The 21,275-nt window shown below is 35.6% G+C and overlaps 1 protein-coding gene across 2 annotated transcripts in view; it reads left to right on the top strand.

Annotated features, from left to right (window-relative positions):
* Positions 1 to 667: 667 nt before the first annotated feature.
* The window catches only part of LOC150104042 (uncharacterized), a 179,917-nt gene continuing 159,309 nt past the window's right edge, over positions 668 to 21,275 (top strand). Inside the window, exon 1 of one of the 2 annotated variants that reach the window (XM_090396709.1) lies at positions 668 to 1,406. In XM_090396709.1, the coding sequence (XP_090252835.1) occupies positions 1,281 to 1,406 (126 nt within the window). In that variant the 5' untranslated portion in view covers positions 668 to 1,280. The remainder of the gene's footprint in view (positions 1,407 to 21,275) is intronic. The other variant, XM_090396710.1, reaches the window with a different exon arrangement.

Below are 21,275 nucleotides of genomic sequence, written 5' to 3'. Positions count from 1 at the left end.
AACAGTTTAGTCAAAAAATGTCGATGAAAAAAAGCGCTGTAGATACTTATATAAAAGGTTGATCAGCGCTATTTTGCAATTATTATTAAATTTGATTAATGACAGCAAAATGCTTGCAGTTCCAGTAACACAATAGTGTGGTTTGCTAAGTAATAAATCTACGGACTCTTCCCCCCCCCCCCCCCACACACACACGTACCTCCACCGATACTAAACAGTATTTAGTACGGAGGTATAGTCCAAGCACAGTAGCGGGAGCTCTCGTTGGCAGACTGCCAAGAAGAGTCATTTCATGTTGAAGGGAAGAAAGAAATAAGACGATGTACGAATTGTCACCAACATGCAAAATCACGTGCTTTATACGTAAAATTTTCCAACTGTTATGCAAGCAAAATAGTTACCACTTTATAAACTACAGTGATCATAAAAGAGAAGTTAATTTTCCGACGTGTAATAATAAACAACTCATCCCAGAAGACGAATTGATTACCCTGTTATTGGAATGGATTCTCCTTCTTTTTGACATGCGCAGAAGTGTCGAAGGGTCTTGTATCTGTGGGCGTACTATATCACAATTCCCCTTCTCTCTCTCTCTCTCTCTCTCTCTCTCTGTGTGTGTGTGTGTGTGTGTGTGTGTGTGTGTGTGTGTGTGTGTGTGTGTGTGTGTGTGTGTGTGTGTGTGTGTGTGTGTGTGTTAGAACTTTTCTTCCCATTCTCAGAACCCTAAACTTGTGTTTGGAAGAGTGACATTAGACCCCAACTTAAATTTAGACAGTGCGGTCTTATTTATATCGCAAAGAGCTAAGTTTAGATCCACCAATGCTCTGTTAGCAAAGTAGTCAGTTTGCTTTTGATTCACAATGAGAAAGCCACCCTTTCAGAACTTCAGGTGTCTATACAGGATAACAGACAAAAGTCTTCCCTCCCTTGTGTTTATAACGTAAGGAATATTAATTTTTATTTATAGGCTAAAATATCGATGTGTTTATCTTCTGTTTGAAATCTTAGCGCCCCCCCCCCCCCAAGGAAAACAGTTCATTGCAAATATAAGGTTAAAATGCCACTAAAAGAAAGAAGAAAATCCCTAACGGATTTGATTAGTCCTGCTTTTCAATCGCAACATTAATGAGCAGACCAAGGAAACTCTCTTGTGGTTTACCAGAAAATGGTTCAAAATATAGCGAGGAATTTTTAAAATAGTGAATTTGCTGTGTAGAGAATTTGTTGAGATAATTCAATCAGGATTGAATTCCTTACTTGGTCATTACCAATCGTCCATTATGTTGCCCTTTATAATTCGCTGGCTGACCCATAAAAGGTCTGCATCTCTGAGTGATCTTCGAGTTAACAGGCAACAACGTTTTACAACTCAACGGTCAGAGCCATGGGATACCGATGATGACACAGTAAGTACTTTTCTGTGTTGATTTGTTATTTTCTATTAGGGATATTGATGTCAAATTGAGGCCCAATTTTAAATATGTCCTCTCCTTTCGTAAAAGCGCCACATATGCGAATTTTCAACTTATTATACAAAAACCTGACTTCCACAACACTCAGAATTTTATATAATTTATAAACACTTTAATATTCATTTCTTCATTTCTTGAATTGTATAAATACTTTACACGTATTATACAGTCATCACAAATATTATTTCTGCATATGCTTTCCCATTGCGCTGTTATTTCATTTTGCTTATTCAGTTGTTCCAAAATATAAAATAACATTGCGATAATAGATTTAATTGATTCTCGTTTCTGTTACTGCGTGTTGTCTGAGCATGCGTACTTGGATATTCTATGCCTATTGATAGAAGTGACGCTACAACGTGTTTCTGAGCCAAGTACGTGTTGTGATCTCATACCTAATGCCCTTGACTTTCTTCTCTTTCCCCCACATCTTTGTGTCCTGTTTATTAGCGAATTAAAATCAAACCCCTTGACTTTACAAATAGAGCTGTTTGCAAAGGCTTCATGCATTAAAGAATATCGTTTTCAAAATTTCTATAGCAAACAAATATGTTTATCATTTGCATTTTTTAATATATATATTAAAACTTGGTTATTTTACTCCTAATCCCAAGTAAGCAAACAGTTAAGTTTGCGCCTGAAACTTAGTTCAAGTCTAAAGGTGGGGCAACACCTTTAGACTTTTTTTTTCAGACGCAAACTTAACTGTTTGCTTACTTGGAATTAGGAGTAAAATAACTAAGTTTATAAAATTACTTGGTAACCCTAATATACATTATTCTCAAGGTAAAAAAATCTTATTTTCATCTATATTTCCTCCAGAGATTATTCAAAATAAAAACACCTTTTAGCAATTTGCATAGGTAAAGTTGATAAGGCCCTGTACCTTGGTATTGGATCACGAGCAGGATGTGATCTTGAAACCTTGGTATGATTGAATTTATTGCTTTTTACTAGAATGGACGAGTAGTGATACCGTGGATAAGTTGTTTTAGTAATGTTCGAAGCGTTCTTCATTTTATGAAATATCAAGGTAAGACTTTGATTAGATGCAATTTAATTGCTATTGCTTTCTTTAGCCTACGCTTGGTATTGCTGGTAGTCCTTTGCGGCTGCGGGATATTCTATAAAAAAATTTCTGCTGGCAGGTCTTTAGACATGCGGGATTTTTATTAACGCTCATACGCAGTTAAAACGATATGAGCGTACCTGACCTAGACGTATTCACTGATTTGCTCGATAAAGAGCAAATCCGGCTCTTCCAAAAAAAAGTTCAAGCTGACATGGCCTACTAGCATGATCGAGTCACTCGATAAAAGGCTAGCACTCACTTTTATTAAAAAGCTTCTCAAAAAGTTTGAACGGGATTGGCCCGGCTACTTAAACTTATATTCTTCACCTGAAGTCGACGTTGAGGAAAATGAAGACGCTCCTCAAATGGAAGAAAAACTCAATCTAGTTGTCTCTACCTCTAATCCTTCTGATCAATGAGAAATCCACGCTCGTAAGAAGAGAAAAACTCTCGCTGCTGAGCCAACAAATGATGTTGGTATGGACGAGGACGTTCCCATTACAGATCCCTCTGCCTCCCCCAATGAAAAGGTGCCACCGATTATCCTAAGGGAAAAGCAGAGATGGATAATACTTAGAACCATCATGGCTAACTTACAAATAAGTTATAGATATGCTAAAAATGCCGACGAAGGCATAAAAATTCAGCCCACCACGGTGGCTGATTATAGAAATCTTACAAAGGAACTGGACGCAAGAGGAACTCAATATCACACATTTTCACTTACCTCCGAAAAACATCTGAAAGTGGTCCTACGAGGAGTCTCCGAGGATACTGACACGGATGAAATAGTTACTGACCTTAACTTACAGGATCTACCTCCCATAAAGGTCACTAGAATGTTTAGATCAAATAAGACATCTATGCCTTTAGCCTTAGTAGAAATTCATAACATTTACAAAGACATCTATAATCTAAAATCAATCTGTGGACTCAAAATAACCCCAGAACCATTGAGAAAGAAAGCATCTTCTGGGCAGTGCCACAGATGCCAAAAATTTGGCCATGCCCAGAAGCTATGCAAAGCTCAGTTCAGATGCTTAAAATGTGGAGAATCATCCCACAAACACCTGCGCCAAGCCAAAATCCACCCCGCCTAAGTGCGCTAATTGTGAGAGTCCTCACCCTGCTAATTATAGAGGGTGTATACATCACCCCAAAAACAGATGGAGCAATCCAGATCATCGGTCTACCTCGTCATCTAGTGCGAGAGTTTCTGAAGCTCAGGCTCCTCAGTCCTCCAAGAGTGAGATCACGACAACAGGTGCTCGCCCATCATTAACTGAGCCCCTTAAGAAAATGAATCTTCAACATCAAGCGAGAGCATATGCTGATGTGGTCCGCTCCAAACAGATAGTACAAACCCAGAACCTGAATAATCCACATTCGAATCTATCAGCTATTATCACCTCTTCTCTTGCAAATATGCTGCAGGATTTCAGCAACTCAAATCCATCACTAAGTGCTACAAAAAGATTCTTACAGCAAACCCAATCAATATTATCTGCACTCTTTGATGCATAGGGAAAAAATTGCCTCAAATTCTCTTAGGATTATTGCTTGGAATGCCAACGGTATCAAAAATAAACTGTTAGAAATCCAGGAATTCAATAATAGATACAACCCAGATATATCACTAATCAATGAAACTCACCTGAGACCTGCTGACACCCTAAACATCAGAGGGTATCAGATTTACAGAAACGACAGACTTGGGTATAGAGTTGGAGGTACAGCCGCCCTTATCAAAAACTATATCAGTCATCATTCAATAACCAACCCTACAATCACTAACCTCGAAATCACAGGAATTAATGTCCTCACAAACTCAATTGGAAACCTAAAAATTTTTTCTGCTTACAACCCTCCATTAAAGACATTATTAACCTCCGATCTGGATGCCATCCTTGGAGTAAAAGGACCGGTCGTCATCGCTGGAGCCTTCAATGCAAAACATCCTGCTTGGAACAGTAAAACTATCAATAAAAATGGTCGCATCCTTTCTAGCTACACAGGATCAAACTATGCTGTTGTGTCTGGACCTACCGAACCAACTCATCTCAGTACGTCTGGCACTGCTGACACCCTGGATATAGCTATCCTGCAAGACATTAAAGTACAGTACAGCCTTAAATCACTAAACGGGCTGTCGTCGGATCACAACCCAATTCTACTGCAATTGGGAGAACAAGAATGCCTGTCTCCTCCCCCCTCTCATTTAGGCATATCGTGGGAGAGACTGTCTGAAGCACTTAGGGATCAAATTGGACCCGTCCCTCACATATGCACACCAGAAGATGTGGAATCTGCAGTGACTAGCCTCACCCAACAGATTAAGTCCACAATAACGATTGCAACCTTCCACAAGCCTGTTCTCAAACCTGGTCGTTTACCTGAGGATATTATGGACCTGATCAGAGAGAAGAACAGAGCTAGGAAGAGATTTCGTAACACTCGCGCTCCTCAGGACAAGACAGTGCTTAATAGATTGAATGGAGCAGTAAGAGATGCACTTAAAACTCACAGAAACCAAGTTTGGGATAAAAGGTTAGCCTCTATCTCACCTATTGATCACTCTATCTGGGGGTTACTGAGAAACATAAAAAATAAAAACAGATCCCCCCATAATCTCAAACCAGGGCCTAGTCCACACAGATGCAGATAAGGCGGAAGTCATACTAAAGAATCTTGAGGAGCAGTGCAAACCTTCTTATAACAACTTAAATTTCAATCACTTGTACAAAATCCACAGACAAGTCAGGCATGCATTAAATCTCCCAGATACCAGCGCTGACCATATTGCACCCGCATCACCTGTTGAATTGTATGATATTATTAAAAAACTTAAGAGCAATAAAGCTCTTGAACCAGACGGCATCTCAAACAGGGTGATCAAGCTGCTGCCTCGAAAAGTTGTAGCGCACCTGACCAGTATAATAAATGCAATCTTAATAAATGCTATTTTCTTTCCACCTAGAAACTGGCTGATGTAATTCCTATACATAAGCTAGGCAACGACCCACACTTACCCCAAAATTATCGTCCAATCAGTCTCATCTCCAATCTGGGTAAGGTTGCGGAAAAAGTAATCCTCTCACGACTCCAAACCTCAGTAAATGACCTAAACATCCTCCCTAAAGAACAGTTTGGTTTTCGGACTACGTTTCAGGCGCAAACTTAACTGTTTGCTTACTTGGGATTAGGAGTAAAATAACCAAGTTTATAAAATTACTTGGTAACCCTAATATAATATATAATATAATATACATTATTCCCAAGGTAAAAAAAAACGTGTATATATATATATATATATATATCTTAGTGAGATGTGCTTCACATTATGGAAAATACTAAGAATAAGAATATATCTTAGTGAGATGTACTTTACGTTATGGAAAATACTAAGAATAGTGATTAGAGCTTTACCCACCTTTACGATGAGTTGCCTTGGTGTTGCACCACCTTTAGACTTGAACTACGTTTCAGGCGCAAACTTAACTGTTTGCTTACTTGGGATTAGGAGTAAATAACCAAGTTTATAGAATTACTTGGTAACCCTAATATACATTATTTCCAAGGTAAAAAATCTTATATATATATATATATATATAATATATATATACACTGTATATTAAAGTACGTGAGATTTCAACTAGCATTGATTAATATTGAAAGTATCCCTCCCTCTTCTTTATTTTTGTCCCGTCTACAAAAGGTTAGTACCATAGGTAGGTAGGTAAGCTAAGTATTTTTTTTAATTTATTCTTTTTATTTATGCTGGCTATCTTAGGACGACAGTTACGCCTCTTAGACAAGCAATGTGGGTTATTTTTCCACCGATTAAACACCCAAGATACCTAACCTTTTGAGAAACTGGTCAGCTCTGTTGTTTTCAAAATCGTGGCTCCAGCCAGACGGGCACCCACAATAAGTTCTTCATCTAACTCAGAAAGATCCTTTGTTTTTTCCCATTGTAATCAACGCTGTTGGTAATTACTGGCCAATAACATTCTTAAAATAGTCTAGAACACATGATAATGAACTTGACCAAGTATATTGCATATATGCTGTGTAAGTGACGTTTACTTATATCTGCATAAAAATTTCTAATTCAGTGGCCAATATGTGTACATTTATATCAAAACATTTACTGCATTTTGATACTATTCGATGTTAAAGGTACCTAAAATCAATAATAATTTAAGCATGTATTGCTTTGATTTATTAAAAATTCGTGGAATCTTGTATTGTGGATGTCAGTAATTCATTGGAAAACGTGTATAAAATGATTCCAAATAATACTATACTTCAATACATTCAAACATGTACCACAGTAAAAAAAAATATTCATTTTACAAATATTGTGAATGTTTAATTATGGAAACTCCACAGATCTCTCTCTACAAGAAATACTATACTTTAGGAACACAAAATTGTCCAATAGTCTCATCCAGTTTATTTTCATATTTGGATTATCAGATAACAACAACAACAAAAAGTGTTCTGTGGAGTTTGCTTAGCTCTCTCTATAATAAAAAATAGTGATAAGATTCGCACTATCCCTCCCAATATTTTGTGTTCAAATTCCAATTTGCGCTACAAAGATTTTAAATTCACTTTCTCCTTAATTGCTTCTCACAGTCAAGTAACCGGACTCCATAAAAACGTAATTAATATCAAGATAGGGAGGTTAATCCAACTCTTTATCCTGCTGTTGTTGTTTAAGCGTGTGTTCACTGGTCGATTTGTCTGTATTGAGGGACAAAACATCCTAGTATCTTAGATACTCGTCTAACTCACCTTCAACTGCAAAACACTTATAAATGCACCTTGCGTTTATGTACTAGTACACAGTACATCTATCTATCTATGTATGTAATAAATGTACTAGATAGGATGCGAACTCAACTCTTTACAACCTGGTAATGATTCAACTCGCATTCTCACACAGAAAGTATATCTTTTTTTACCAAAAAACCTCCATTGATTAAGGCAAGAAATATTAAATCACTGGCAGAATATTATTAGTAGGTTTATGAAACTTTAAACTTTTGTTTCATTCTTAAAACTTGTCTAAATGGTTCCTTTTCTGTATGTATGTAGGGGGGTAGTGATATTTTCTATGAAACCCAAAGATTACCTTCAAATTCCATCGGCTGTGATAGAGCTAAAAATGCCATTCAAAAACTGCCTCGAAACATGCTGGTAGAGATTACGAATTTTCCATTTTCCTACTGCAATGTTTCATTCTGTTCATAAAAATGCTGTTATTGAGGATATGCGAAATAAGGTTTAGTGGATGGATGCACTGATGTATTTATAAATGGGGTAGGCAGTTTGGTAACAGATGAAAATCCTTCAAGTTTATTGAGGGAATAGACGAAGACGAATATAGTAACGTATATAAACACCCATCAAATAAGAATATATATATATATATATATATATATTCTTATTTGATGGGTGTTTATCAGAATGTTCACTTAAAAACAGAAATGTTTTCCTTAACTATGCAAGTTCGAGTTGTAAATGTGTTCCGAATGCAGCTTTTTTTTTTCATTCTCAATTTTATTAGTAACATCTCAGTTTAAATTTATTGATATGTTTAAGTAGATTGTTGATGTTTATGGTTAGCGGTATCTACCCTCACTGCATCACCTCTGACCAACAAGCAGCTGGCGTTGTTCCTAAAGTTTTATTTCTAGAAATATCTTAAAAAGTTCATTTGTAATAGTAAGATTTAGCTTATCACGCTGTATTCTTATTGGCTTGAACCAAAAAATAATGATGATACAACAACATGGAATGTCATGTCGGCTGGGGTGTCTCGTAGTTAAACAAGGTGCGCTGTTGTTGCCAGAGAAATAGAGTGAATAGTGAAATATTAGCTGAATTCAAGAGGGATCGTCAACATAAGAAGTATCAATAGAAAAGAGTGGAAAGTGGCAGATGAATTCGAGAAGTACCCCATTGACAAAATAGTTGTTACTGGTTTGACAAAAACAGGTGAGTTCTTCAAAATAACGTGGATTTGAAATTGGACGTGATCACCCATTTGGTTTTGAGCAGAATGAAATCGAATATCGTATTGAATAGAAATAAGAAAGTTTTTAAAAGAATCAAAGACGAGCTCTTGGAGACTCCTGGCGGACCTTGAAGACAACATAGATGGATTCTAACACAGAGGCATGCAGTGAATTTGCCTACAAGGAAGTCAGAACTCTATGGTGGAAAAAAAGAAACGTATTGAAAGTTCCTAGAAAGTTATGTTTGGAGAGATTACAGAGACAAATGAAAGAAAGCGAAGCAGGGTGTAAAATTAGCTAAACAAATGTCATGGGTATAGTTTACTAAGAACATCGAAAAAAATATCAGGAAGATGCAAAAATGTTCTGAAGGTTATTGAAAAAGCTTAGAAATGGAGGAAAGTGTACTGTAGAAGGAGTCACATATGACAAAACGACATGAAAAACTGATGATAAAGATATTCCAAAGGTGTGGATAAATTACTTGGAAGATTGCTAAATAAAACAAGAAGTGATAGAATCACACTGGAAAATTTTCAAGAGGAATGCAATCGGAAGGACATAACACTATTTGAAGTATTAAAAGTTCCATCAAAAACCTGAAATGTAGAAAAACAGTAGACCATATTCCACTACAAACGCGCTAATATAAAAATTTTAAATAACTGCACTTCATAATTCAGAAAACATAACGAGAAAATCAAATCCCGGATAATTGGAGTGCAGTTTTCATGATAATATTGATGATAGTACCATCTATCATCAATATTATCATCAATAGATACGATATGGTTTTCTTCCCTATCAAATTTCGTTTTCGTGTTACAGAAAGAGTATCGCGTAAAAAAAAAAAATAATTAAAACACAAATCAGTTATTATAAATGTGGCGTTATTACAATTCTCTATTAAGTAGTAAGTTGATAATATCAGAATTGTCCTCACCGATGGTTCCAACTTCAAATGAAAGGTGGAGAAAAAAACTACATCAGCAAACCTGATAAAATGTATTTTGCGTCCGCGGCAATGTACCGGATAGCCTTTAGTAAGATATCTTTTAAGTTAGGATTACATCACATCTTTATTCAAAAGAGAAGTGCTAGTTCAACGTAAAAATACACTCGTACGTTCGATCTGTAATGCCGTGCTAATATTTATGTTAGTTGACTGTTTTTAATTACACGAGTTTTCAACTGAGGTTGAGGTTTCAGGTATTTTGGTAGACTATTACTATACTTCTGAAAATCTCAAAAAGATACTTCGATTAGTATTTATAGAGATGTATACGTAAATCCTGTATATCGCAATTATTCATATAACATAAAATAATTAACAGTTTCGACATAATGGACTCCATAGCTCAGTGTTTCTAAGAAGCCCTTTACCTGAAAGATCTGAATTCTAATCGCGGAAAACCTTTATCAGACTTTTTCAATTGTGAAGGTGGTGAGCTAGCCGATCTCATACGGAGAGAGTAGAGGTGTTTTTTTTTTCTTCTTCAAAAATCCAGGTTTTTCATCCCGCATCCAGGCAAACCTTATTCTTCAATTAAGGTTACGAACGCCAATCTAGGAGGACGCAGGCCTTAAAGATCTGTAAAATACCGTGGATTATTATTATTATTATTATTAATTTCAGCACGATAATTGTGTACTTCACATACAATAAACTTCTGCTATATTGTTTAATTGCTGAAATAGATCACCATCATATAGTATAACTACTTGAAATTATTAAGAATCTTAATAAATTATCTACAACATTTTTTAAACTTTAATATTTATAAAAATTAACATTTTATAATTTATTTAAATTGAAATTTATTAAACATTTTAATCCTTATTAAAACACCTTGTATTATTTTATATGAATTATATATATATATTTAAAACAGAAAATCATCTGGTCAGAATGTGAATCGACCGTGAGATGCGTTGATTAATACCCTTAGAGGGTAATGGATGGCATTGCTGTAGCCAATGAAGTTTTAACTGAGGCTCGACTATTGCTGTTACCCTCCTGCCATGATCAGAGCTTTCATAGCGCAATAACACCTTATCCCTACACTGTCCTCTACAGATAACGGGAAAGATGAAAAGCATTCTTGCTTCGCCCCTTTAAGCCAGTCCTTATCCTTATAAGGACTGGATATTCAGATTCAATACGGAGAAATGAATTAATCGACCGTGAGATGCGGTAATTAATACCCTTGGAGTGTAGTGGATGGCAATGCTGTAGCCAATGAAGTTCTAACTGAGGCTCGGCTATTGCTGTTGCCCTCCTGCCATGATCAGAGCTTTCATAGCTCAATAACACCTTATCCCTACACTGTCCTCTACAGATAACGGGAAAGATGAAAAGCATTCTTGCTTCGCCCCTTTAAGCCAGTCCTTATAAGGATTATAAGGTTGTTTTATAATTTGATTTTGGACTGGTTTCGAAACGTAGAACATTCACTTCAGTATTTATATTTATATTTATTTATTTATTATCTCGTCTAAAAGCAAAAGTGTTTTTGTTCTAGACTATAGAGTACAGACGTTGAGGGAATGTGAACGCAAAATTGTCACTTCGAACATCAGTTCAATTTCACACTATTATAAGTTATTACTATGAATATTTTTGTATCATTAAGGTGATCAGAAACATTAAAATAAATTTTGTTAATTTACTGAAGATTACTGTATGCTTCACATTCGGATGCATAAATGTAAGGAGTGTGTTCTCTCTTGTAGAATTTGGAAAGTATACTGAAAAAAAAAAAAAATCAGTTACATTCATAGGGTATAACTAACGTATATGTAAATGATGCATAAACCCAACATTCTGTTTATTAAACTACACATCCGGCCAATGAATTAGAAGCTTTTCTTTTCCGTGTAGGCATGTGGCCGCCAATACCGATCCTTATCAATTCCATGCGCACAGTTCGGTTGGGATAACAGCCTTCGTTAAATGCTTCGGTCAATGGCTGTATACATGTTTGTTCGTACAAGCCTTCTCAGACGACGGCGATCTCGTTCCTGACGGTCTGTCTTACGACTACAGTTCTGTCTCTTAGACAAGGAAAGTGGGTTATTTTTCCACTGATTAAACACCCGAGATATCTGATATTTTGAGGGACCAGTCAGCTCTACTGCTTTAAAAATTGTGGCTCCAGCCAGACAGACAGCCACAATAAGCTCTTTATTAAACTCCGAAATATCTTTTGTTTATCCCATTGTGATTAACAGTATTGACGATCACTGACCATAAGCATTCTGAAATAGTTGTCCAGAACACGTGGTGATGCACGTGACCAAGTATCTTGCATATATACGTTGCGTAAGTGACGTCGTACATCTGCATAAAGCTTTCTAATTGAGCGGCTGGTATGTGTACCTACATAGAACATCCTGAAAAGTTTATATTCCACTACTTCAGGTATAAATACACCGCATTTATAGCTGTCTCAGTATAAGAGGCTCTTCTCTAAGGAGAACTCCTTACTTAACATCTCCATAATGCATTTAGGAGATGGAAAGAGCTAAGCTAATTCCGATTAGGAGCTTATAAGGACCATAAACTTCTTGTTTGGGAGGCCACACAGTGGCGAATTCTCCATGCTTGCTGCGCAAGCTCATTAATTGAGAAAGAAGTAATATTTATTTGTTAATAAATGCATGCATTTATAAGCATTCCATTTAGGCTTTTATTTTTGTAGACAGAAGATGTTTTAAGCTTGCGCGCAATAATTGAGCTTTGCGTTGTGTATCGAAGGCCGACGCTAGTCAAGCTCCCTTGGCTTGCTCGGTTGTGGGAGCATCCAGGTCCTCGCTTCAGCACTGTGATTTCATGCGCGCGCATAGCCATTTCCGCTCCCTTTACGTCATCTCACCCTGTTGCTTAAACACGGGCCATACACAGTCAAAGTAGCTCTAGCCAGTGAGCTTCAGTCAGACTTTACAAGTGTGCGTGTTGCTTGGGAAAATTAAGTCACAACCAACTTTTTATGACGATGTTATTGACCAGTTCATAAAGAAGAACCATAGGGCAGAATTTGTATTCAAGTAGCTAAATTGAAAAAGATAGAATATCATTTATAAAATAAATGTTGTATTTGTATGATTGAATGTACATAAATGTCTAAATATATAGTTTTAAATGGTCAATAATTCGTTATTCCGCTAATCACACCTCTCACTACCTGAATGACAAGCGCGTGTATTTCAAGACCAGCATTCGCCCCTGAGGCCACAAGATATTTCTCCTCCTAAAACTCGAGTTCATCATCCCTAAAAAGAGGCAAACGGGCCAGAAGAATACACCCAAGTAGTAATACACACACACACATAATCTGCTCTCCTCCTAGTCTTAGCTGCTTTGACCATCATTAGAACAACTCAACTGAAGCCGCGTGTCCTTGGTTGTCCCTCGTAAGGTTGCTTACCCTCAGCCTTGATATTTGCTTCGCTAATGAGTTTTTCGTATTTCAGAACTGTTCTGTTCTGACGGTAGCGCACCAAGAACTGACTTAAATTTCTTCAAAAGAGAAAAATCAGTTAGTCTATGACCTTTTTCTTAATCAACTATCTTTACACTTTCTTGGAAACTTATAATCTTATAAACAAGAATGCATGTTGTTTAATATTAATAATAATTAATAATATTATTAATAATATCACTGTTAAACATGTTAAACATAAATAAATAATTAGTGTGATCATAAATTTCATATATTATTATTATTATTACGTGACACCTCCAAGGAGTCCAGACTCATCGGGGGAGGGCACCCACTCTACAACTCTCCGTCTCCACCACGTAATCCACCAACTACAGCGAACAGCAACTACCATCATCTACACCAACGCCATCTACTGCCACCACTAGTATTTTTTGTCTGTAACTATCATCATCGTTACCAAAATTTTCCATAGTGTTAAAATTAAGCAATTGGTTTTTTGTGTGTTTTTCCTTCAACCCAATGGTTGGGTGGGAGTCGAATGGTTTCTTGTTGTCGTCCTTGATAATGGTTATTCACGTCATAGACTGGATTCGAACCCAGGTCTTTCTGTCGAACTCAACTGAACTAAAAAAACTATTCAAAGAAGATCGCCATGCTTTGCTATTAAAATCATTAGAAGCTCTACTCAACAAATTCCAAATATAGAACTTCTGCAAATGTTTTTCACAAAAGTACAATCTAATATATTGATGTGCTAAATGAAAAATCGTTTTATCTTTTTTAAAGTATTGAAATGGGAAAGAAACTTCCGACAGAAGCCACCCACCCATTCCATCCATCCATCCACGCTTTCACACACACACATTATTCGATTTCCTTCCCGCTCTTAACATTGCTAGCAACAGATATTTTTCACCTTCGCCGTCATAGCCACTTTCAATAGAGCAACCAGTCAAGCGGCAGTAATCGTCTGTTTTTCATTTTCCCATCGACCTTTTCTGGCGATAGCTACTACGAACTCCCCCCCCCCGTGAACATTTCCGCTGTTATTTATATTTTACTGGACCTCTGCCATTTCAAATTATCAACCCACCCAACCAGCTGCTAGCTTTTCATACAGGTAGAACAGAATGGCTTATTTTGTATCGATTTTGTTAATAATACAGATGCTGTGACACTCTTATAGTTTAGTGTTGTACACAGGTTGACATTTAAAGGTCTTGAAAGCTTTTTCTACTAATTAATCGGATCGGTTTTGTCTTTGGTTAATCTGATACTTTCTCATTTATACATATTATTCACTTGTGTACTACTAAGACGATACTTTTTCAAATCCTCCCGCTTAAGTACTTTGAAATTGAGCGGAAGAAAGGTCGCTGAAGTGAGTGTTATTACAACTCAGATTAACGACTGCTTAGAGAGGTACTGAGTCGTATCAGAATGTCTCTTGAGGTGGGTGTAAAGCTTTAGGAAACAGAGACTGTTCGGTGAAAATTTCTAAGCTCTGTTCTACACGTTGCAAAATTAGATTTCATGCATAGTCGTTAAAGAGCCGAGATTTACACGAAATATTCATGTGGAGGAAATGTTATGCATTCAGTTTAGCGCTTGTGACTATCTGTTAAGCCCACGAAAGGTAATTAACTGACAACACACAGCACCGTGGGTAGACCAAACGGTTTGGTAATCTGGAAACCCTGCTCTATAGACAAAACATGGCATTTGCTCAAATCACCTTTGTCTTCCGATAAGCACTGGTCTCACAGTGGGTGTGAAATTCATCTACCACCTAAATATATTTACAAAAATCCTTGGACATGGTGAGATTCCAACCACAACCAGACCAACGTAATATATATATATATATATATATATATATATATATATATATATATATATATATATATATATATATATATATATATATATATATATATATATATATATATATATATATATATAAGTGCCGGCACTTATATATATATATATATATATAAGTGCCGCCATTTTATGGTCTACAACGCTAATAGAGGTATATTATGTCCTGAAATAGTGTGAGTTGTAAATATTTTTGTGCCCAAGATCGACTAACTCGCAGAAGCAAGCCGAAAAATAGCCTGGAAAATGTTCCTCTATGCGGCGACTAGAATCGAACAGGTAACGCCCTTTCTTCGAGCTGTCTAGTGCTATATTATAAGGTAACGCCATTTTCACAGAGCTACACAGGTACCCCTAATGATCTAAATAAGAATTAACTATTAAATAATGCTTATCGAAAGTATTTCCATTGACAATATTGGAGTCTTTACAGATAACAAAATAATTCGAAGAAAAATTGTTGATAGGAAGTTTGTAACGAAATATTTTTTTGATGTCGTAATATCCTCACCTTTTTCAGGAGGTAACATATCAGGAATTTCATGATGATGATGTAGTAAAATCAAAATTTCCGCAGAGGATATTGCAAAAAAGTCTTCTCTTATTTTTTTCTACCATCTTATTTTTAGCCATGACATTCAAAGTAACTACTAATATTTAGGGAAAGTTTTCCTCCTCAGGTAGTATTCTTAACTAATTTAGAATTATTTTTCATAAATATCATATGTATACAAGAGAAGCCTTTCTAGAATATGTCCATGAAATAATAAAAAAATACTTTAAAGTAGCTACATTATTTTTTACAATATTTGTCAACACAATCTATCTCCCTTCAGTCTCATACGGATGCGGCAGATTTTTTGCCTCCCAGAAACACGCAGTTTATAGACAAATACACTATCCTCACACCGCTAACTATTTCGGCCATAATTTCAAACAGCGTCAACCTTCCCTCTCTTTAAAAATATTTCCCCTCGCTTCACAGGTCTTTCAATGCCATCATAATAAAACTCTTCAGATTGTTTTCGGAGCAATTTTTTTTACCTCTGCTGTGGACTGCTCATCATTTTTAAAATGTATAACTTTGAAACGTGTCTTTGTTATTATTATCACGTGACGCTTCAAAGGAGTCCAAGGACTCATCGCAGGTAAGCACTCCACACCACACCACGCATTGTCTACAGTGGCTAATCCATCTACTCATGACTAATGTCATGAGTAGATGGATTAACCATCTAGACGCTACATCATCTACTGTCCATTAACATTTCTGTCTGTTTGCATGTATTCTCTGGTCGATATGTCTGTATGCAGGATGAAAAACCTGAGTTGGGAGTAAAAACCCTGCTACCTCCGTATGATAGCGGTAACTCACCTTCAATTGAAAGGGAAAAAATCATATAAAGATTCCTCTCGTTATGAGAATCGAACTCGGTTTTTAATTTAGAAAATAGCTAGAAGTCTCTAGAGCTAATTCTAGCCTGTAGGGAGGATGTTCTATAACTTCAAATCTAGTTTATTAGGCTACAATCGCTTTATTATAGCCATATTCTGTATGGCTATAACTCATGCTAATATAATGTTCAATTTAATTCAACGATTTTCTCTGATTAACTGCTTAGTTTTCTGTTTATGAAAATCAGCAGTTACAGTTTTTAGTCGTCCACTTAGTGATCGCTCATTTATGTCAACAAAACATCTACAGTTGCTTCGCATAAAAAAAAATTCTAATTGGTGAATTTCAATAACCATCACGTTTTAATGCGTCAGAAATTCAAATACTGGGCGCGCTGGAACAAAACAAGATTAGACACGTTTTAAGGTCACTCATAGTCCAAGAGGTGTGTGTGTGTGTGTGTGACAATATATGCCGGGTTTGGTTTGCCGAATGGATAGCCTAGGGCACAGATGTTTGTAAATGCCTTTACGTGGTATATCGCTTTCATCGCCAAAGTGAGACTCTCACGACGCTTATTGGGGGATCTGAAATCGTTCGAGAAAGTTCATGTTTGGTATGTAGAGTAGAGTAGAGCAGAGTTTCCTTATTATCTCTCCTGCTTCCTAATGGTACTGATGTGCTATAGGTTTACAGCCTTACGAGGGATTCACGTTAAACCTTACAGTGGAGACCAATTCTGACTTTAAGCAAGCAATACGAAATATTTATGAAAAACTTCTTGCATTTAGCACATGTTTCAATGAGAACGATGAATTCGACCTTCTTTTCACAATCGAATACTAACGTATACGTATTTTGGAGCCTTCATCGCGCCTTTAAATTCAAACTACTTACTTGCCCAACAAAAATCAATATTTAATAGTGACTTGATTGAGAAAATATCTTTCCAAAGCTCAGAAAATTTTCTTTATTCATTTCTGTAACCCCTCGGGATTATAATAATTTTAGTATGAACTCAGTGTTTATTAAATCAATATCTTTACCTTGAATATTTGATATTTCAGAATGAAGTTTCGATTTTTGCCCACACTCCAGATGGATCCATTGATAAAGTACGTTTGTCCCAAGAGTCTCCTTATTTGTTGCATTCATCTTCTACACAAGTACTTTATAAAATCTGTGACTTCACAGCGAAATTTTAAGATCAACTGTTGGAATGAATTAAGAATTAATTAATTAAATACTTGACTTAATGTATGACGCAAACATCTTCCCATGAACGTATTTAACTTGGCATTTATGAAATTTCCTACGCTATTAATGGATTAAACTGAGCTGGTTTCAAACATAGTTACCAATCATTCTAACATCGTGAAAGTAAGTCCCGAAAGAGAAAACTACGCAACGAATCTCTTTACAAATTATGCAATTTTTTTTTTCTTTTAATTGCGAGCGACAGTTTTCTAGAATGGTTATTCTATAGGTAAGCGCTCGCGTGTATCCCTCGAGGTCCCTCTTGCAGCTCCTTGTGGTAGCAGGAAGCAGACTGTCACTACTTTCATTGATCGGTTTTACTATTTGCATAAAGCAAACACCGTTTTCTCACAAAAACCTCAATTATACTGTTCCTTCGGAGGTTGTTTGAAGACGGCATCAAATGATTGTTTGTACAGCTCATACGCAAAACGTCAGTAAAGTAGCTAGCAGTTACAGTACTGCTTGCCTTCCACGTGTTTATCAAGTTCAGGAACAATCGAGCCGGTCGTGTGCTGCCTAGATGAGCTATTTTTAGCAACAGAGATGCTTCTCAGACAGGTCATTACGTGCATGGATGACGACAGAAGAACACGCTCCAGTTTTCTCGCCTGCCTAAGGGAGGAGAGGGAGGGGAAAAAAAGATAGAAAGGGGAGAAAAAAACGATACGAAGAACCAAACAATCGGACAGCTGTTTAGGCACTTGGTCACGTGAATGTGACGTCACTAATGCCAGTAGTTTTTTTAGTTTTTGTTGTTGGTGCGCTATAAGGATTTCAGTTTTTTTTATTACCATCTATTCTTCCATATCGTAATAAAGTACATACTCTTCATCACAAATTTTACGTTACTTGAGAGCTAGGTGCCAAATTTCTTCTTAATACATGAAATCATCGCCATTTTCTGATGAGTCAATTGCATCAAATAACTCAGTTTAAGCATACTTGAGATTGAGAACTTATTATACCACATCGTAATCTAGTGCATTCACATACGAAATTAGTTAAGCAACCAAACTAATTATATCAAAATGAGACAAAATAATTTTAATTCATCCTATTTTTCTGTGTAGTCATCCAGATTTAAAATCTTTCTTTCAATATCTCCAAGAACAGTATATAAATACATCTACCGTATAATATAAAATGCTAAGCCTTTTTTGTAACATTTTTGTGTCACGTTTTTTGTCAAGTTATTTGAAACGTTTTGAAACTCAGGGGCTACCCTCAGTGTCGAGTTTTCAAAATTCGAGTCATCAGAATTCAAGGAGAACCTGCCTACCATTCCGGAACCCCCGGGGGGGAGCCGTAGGCGTCAGGGGGGCGGATCCCTCTAGTAATTATATAATATTATATAATACTTCTTTTTTTCTTCTTTCCAACATGGATTTTAGGCCTGTTCTGGTGTCATCTCTTTCTTGGTCTTCTGATTCTTCTTTTTCCACTTAATTTATATCTGTAGAATATTTTTGGTAGTCTGCTGTTCATTCGATTTAGATGTTCTATTCATTTTTGTTTATATTGTCTTATGTAGTATTAATTGGTTTTATATTCAGGGACTGTAAAATTTCTTCGTTTGTTTTATGGTCCCACTTGGTATATCCAGCGGTTTTTCTGCGGAATTTCGTTTCTGATGTTTGAATTCGTTTTTTATCTTTCCTTTTCATGGTCCATATTTCACTTCCGCATAGTAGAGTTGGTTTTGACAAGATATCATATAGTCTGATTCTAGTGTGTTTTTGTACTTGGTTGCCTTAAATATATTATTTATTATGCCATTTACTTTGACAAAGTTTGATATTTTAGTATTTATGTCTTTTTCTTCTTCGTATGATAGATCACATCCCAAGTATCTGAAAGTATTACTTGTTCTAATATTTTATTATCTATCACTATTTTACTTCTTATTGGGTTTTCTCCTTTGAATGCCATTATTTTTGTTTGTTCTTTAAGTATTGTCCTATTATATTGTTTTGAGATATCATTTAATGATTTTAACGATCTTTGTAAATTATCTTCTGATGTAGCTAATACTATTTGATCATCTGCAAACAGTAGTGTATCTGTCTTCTTTTGTGCGGTTATCTGTATACCAAATGGGTTATACTGTTTCCAGATTGTTATAATTTTAATTATATATATTGAAAATCAGAGGTGAGAGGGTACCTCCTTGTCGTACTCCTCTTGATATATCTTTCCATTCTGAGATGTGTTCTAATTTAACTGCTATTTTATTTCCTGTGTTTATTTCTTGAACGGATTGTAAAAGTTGGTTTGGTATATTTAAATTGGTTAATATTTTAAACAGTTTTGGTCTACTAATTTTGTCAAAGGCTTTTTCATAATAAAAAAAGACCATGTCTGTTTCTTTTTGAAATTCTCTTGTCTTTTCTATTAATAATTTTAGAGTTAAAATTGGATCTATGCAGGATCGGCCTTTTCGGACACCGTTTTGTTCTTCTAGTAGTTTGTCCTCTGCAACATTGCTTAGCTTTTCTTTTAATATTCCTGCATATATTTTATATCCTGTATTTAGCAGACTAATTCCCCTATAGTTATTGCAATCTTCTTTATTTTCTTTTTTATAGATTGTAATAACCAGTGCTTTTTTCCAAGAGTTAGGGGTTTTTCCGGACAACCAAATTAAAAAATTTCAGAAGTCTTTCATTAAATTTTTCACCTGCATTTTTGTCTAGTTCTATATTTCTATTGTCTTCTCCTGGTGTTTTCCTATTTTTCTCTTCTTGATTGTATTTTTCATTTCTAACATTGTGATATTTTCTATTAGATCATTCTTTGTTTTATAAAATTTTATTTCATTGTTTTTATCTGTCCAGAGATTTTGGAAATGAGTCACCCATTTTTCTAAATCTATTGTTGGTATTTTTATCTTTTCTTGTATTTCTTTATTCATGTATTTTATTACTTTATAGGTTTTGGGTTGTGGCTTAAATAAATCATTTTATTTTGTTACGAAATTGTTCCATTCTCTCTTTCTATGTTTTTTTTCCTTACTTCTCGTTTTGCAATTTCTTTTATTTTCTGCTTCTATTGTTTTGGAATTTAGCCATTTCTGGTAACCGTCCTTTTTTGTTTTTATTATATTTTCTATTTATTTGTTCCACTCTCGTAGTCCTCTTTTTCTAATCCATTTGCGCTTTATTCTGAAGCTTATATAATACAATTTTCGATATCTATATAATTTCTAAATAATACAATTTTCTAAAAAAAAAAAAAAAAAAAAAAAAATCATTGCTTTGTATGCCTTTATTAGATTCAATATAAGATCATTTATACAAATTTTTCAGTTTCTGGAACATTAAATTCTCATAAGTAGGATCTGCAAGTATGTGAGAGGAAGGATATTTTTCAACTCTGGTATTGATTTCTGGTTCAAAATTGCCTGGCATTCAAAGAGATGGAATAGTCTGTTGTGATTATTCAAAATATTATCTGGCCTAAAACTCAAACTTTTCCATTGAATGTGCTGCAGTAAAGGTTCCAAAATTTGTTTCAGTTGTTTCTGGAGTTTCATTAACAATTTGGAAAGCCCAAGTAGGCTGATCAATGATTATAGCATCTTCAGTTCTGAGAAGTTCAAAAACATTTGTCCTTCCTCACTTAGTTGACTGAAGGAATAACATTCCCTTTCTTTAAGACCCTTATGTAATACAAAATGAAAATTGAAATGATTTTATTATGCAATCTACTGAAGACTAGACTCGTCAC

The sequence above is a fragment of the Typopeltis vanoorti genome, chromosome 8 (assembly GCF_054136105.1).
Source record: "Typopeltis vanoorti isolate ZY-2024b chromosome 8, IOZ_Tvanoo_1.0, whole genome shotgun sequence".
Lineage (NCBI taxonomy): Eukaryota > Metazoa > Arthropoda > Arachnida > Uropygi > Thelyphonidae > Typopeltis > Typopeltis vanoorti.
Note: the sequence above shows the minus strand (reverse complement) of the source record. Positions and strands in the feature narration are given on the sequence as shown.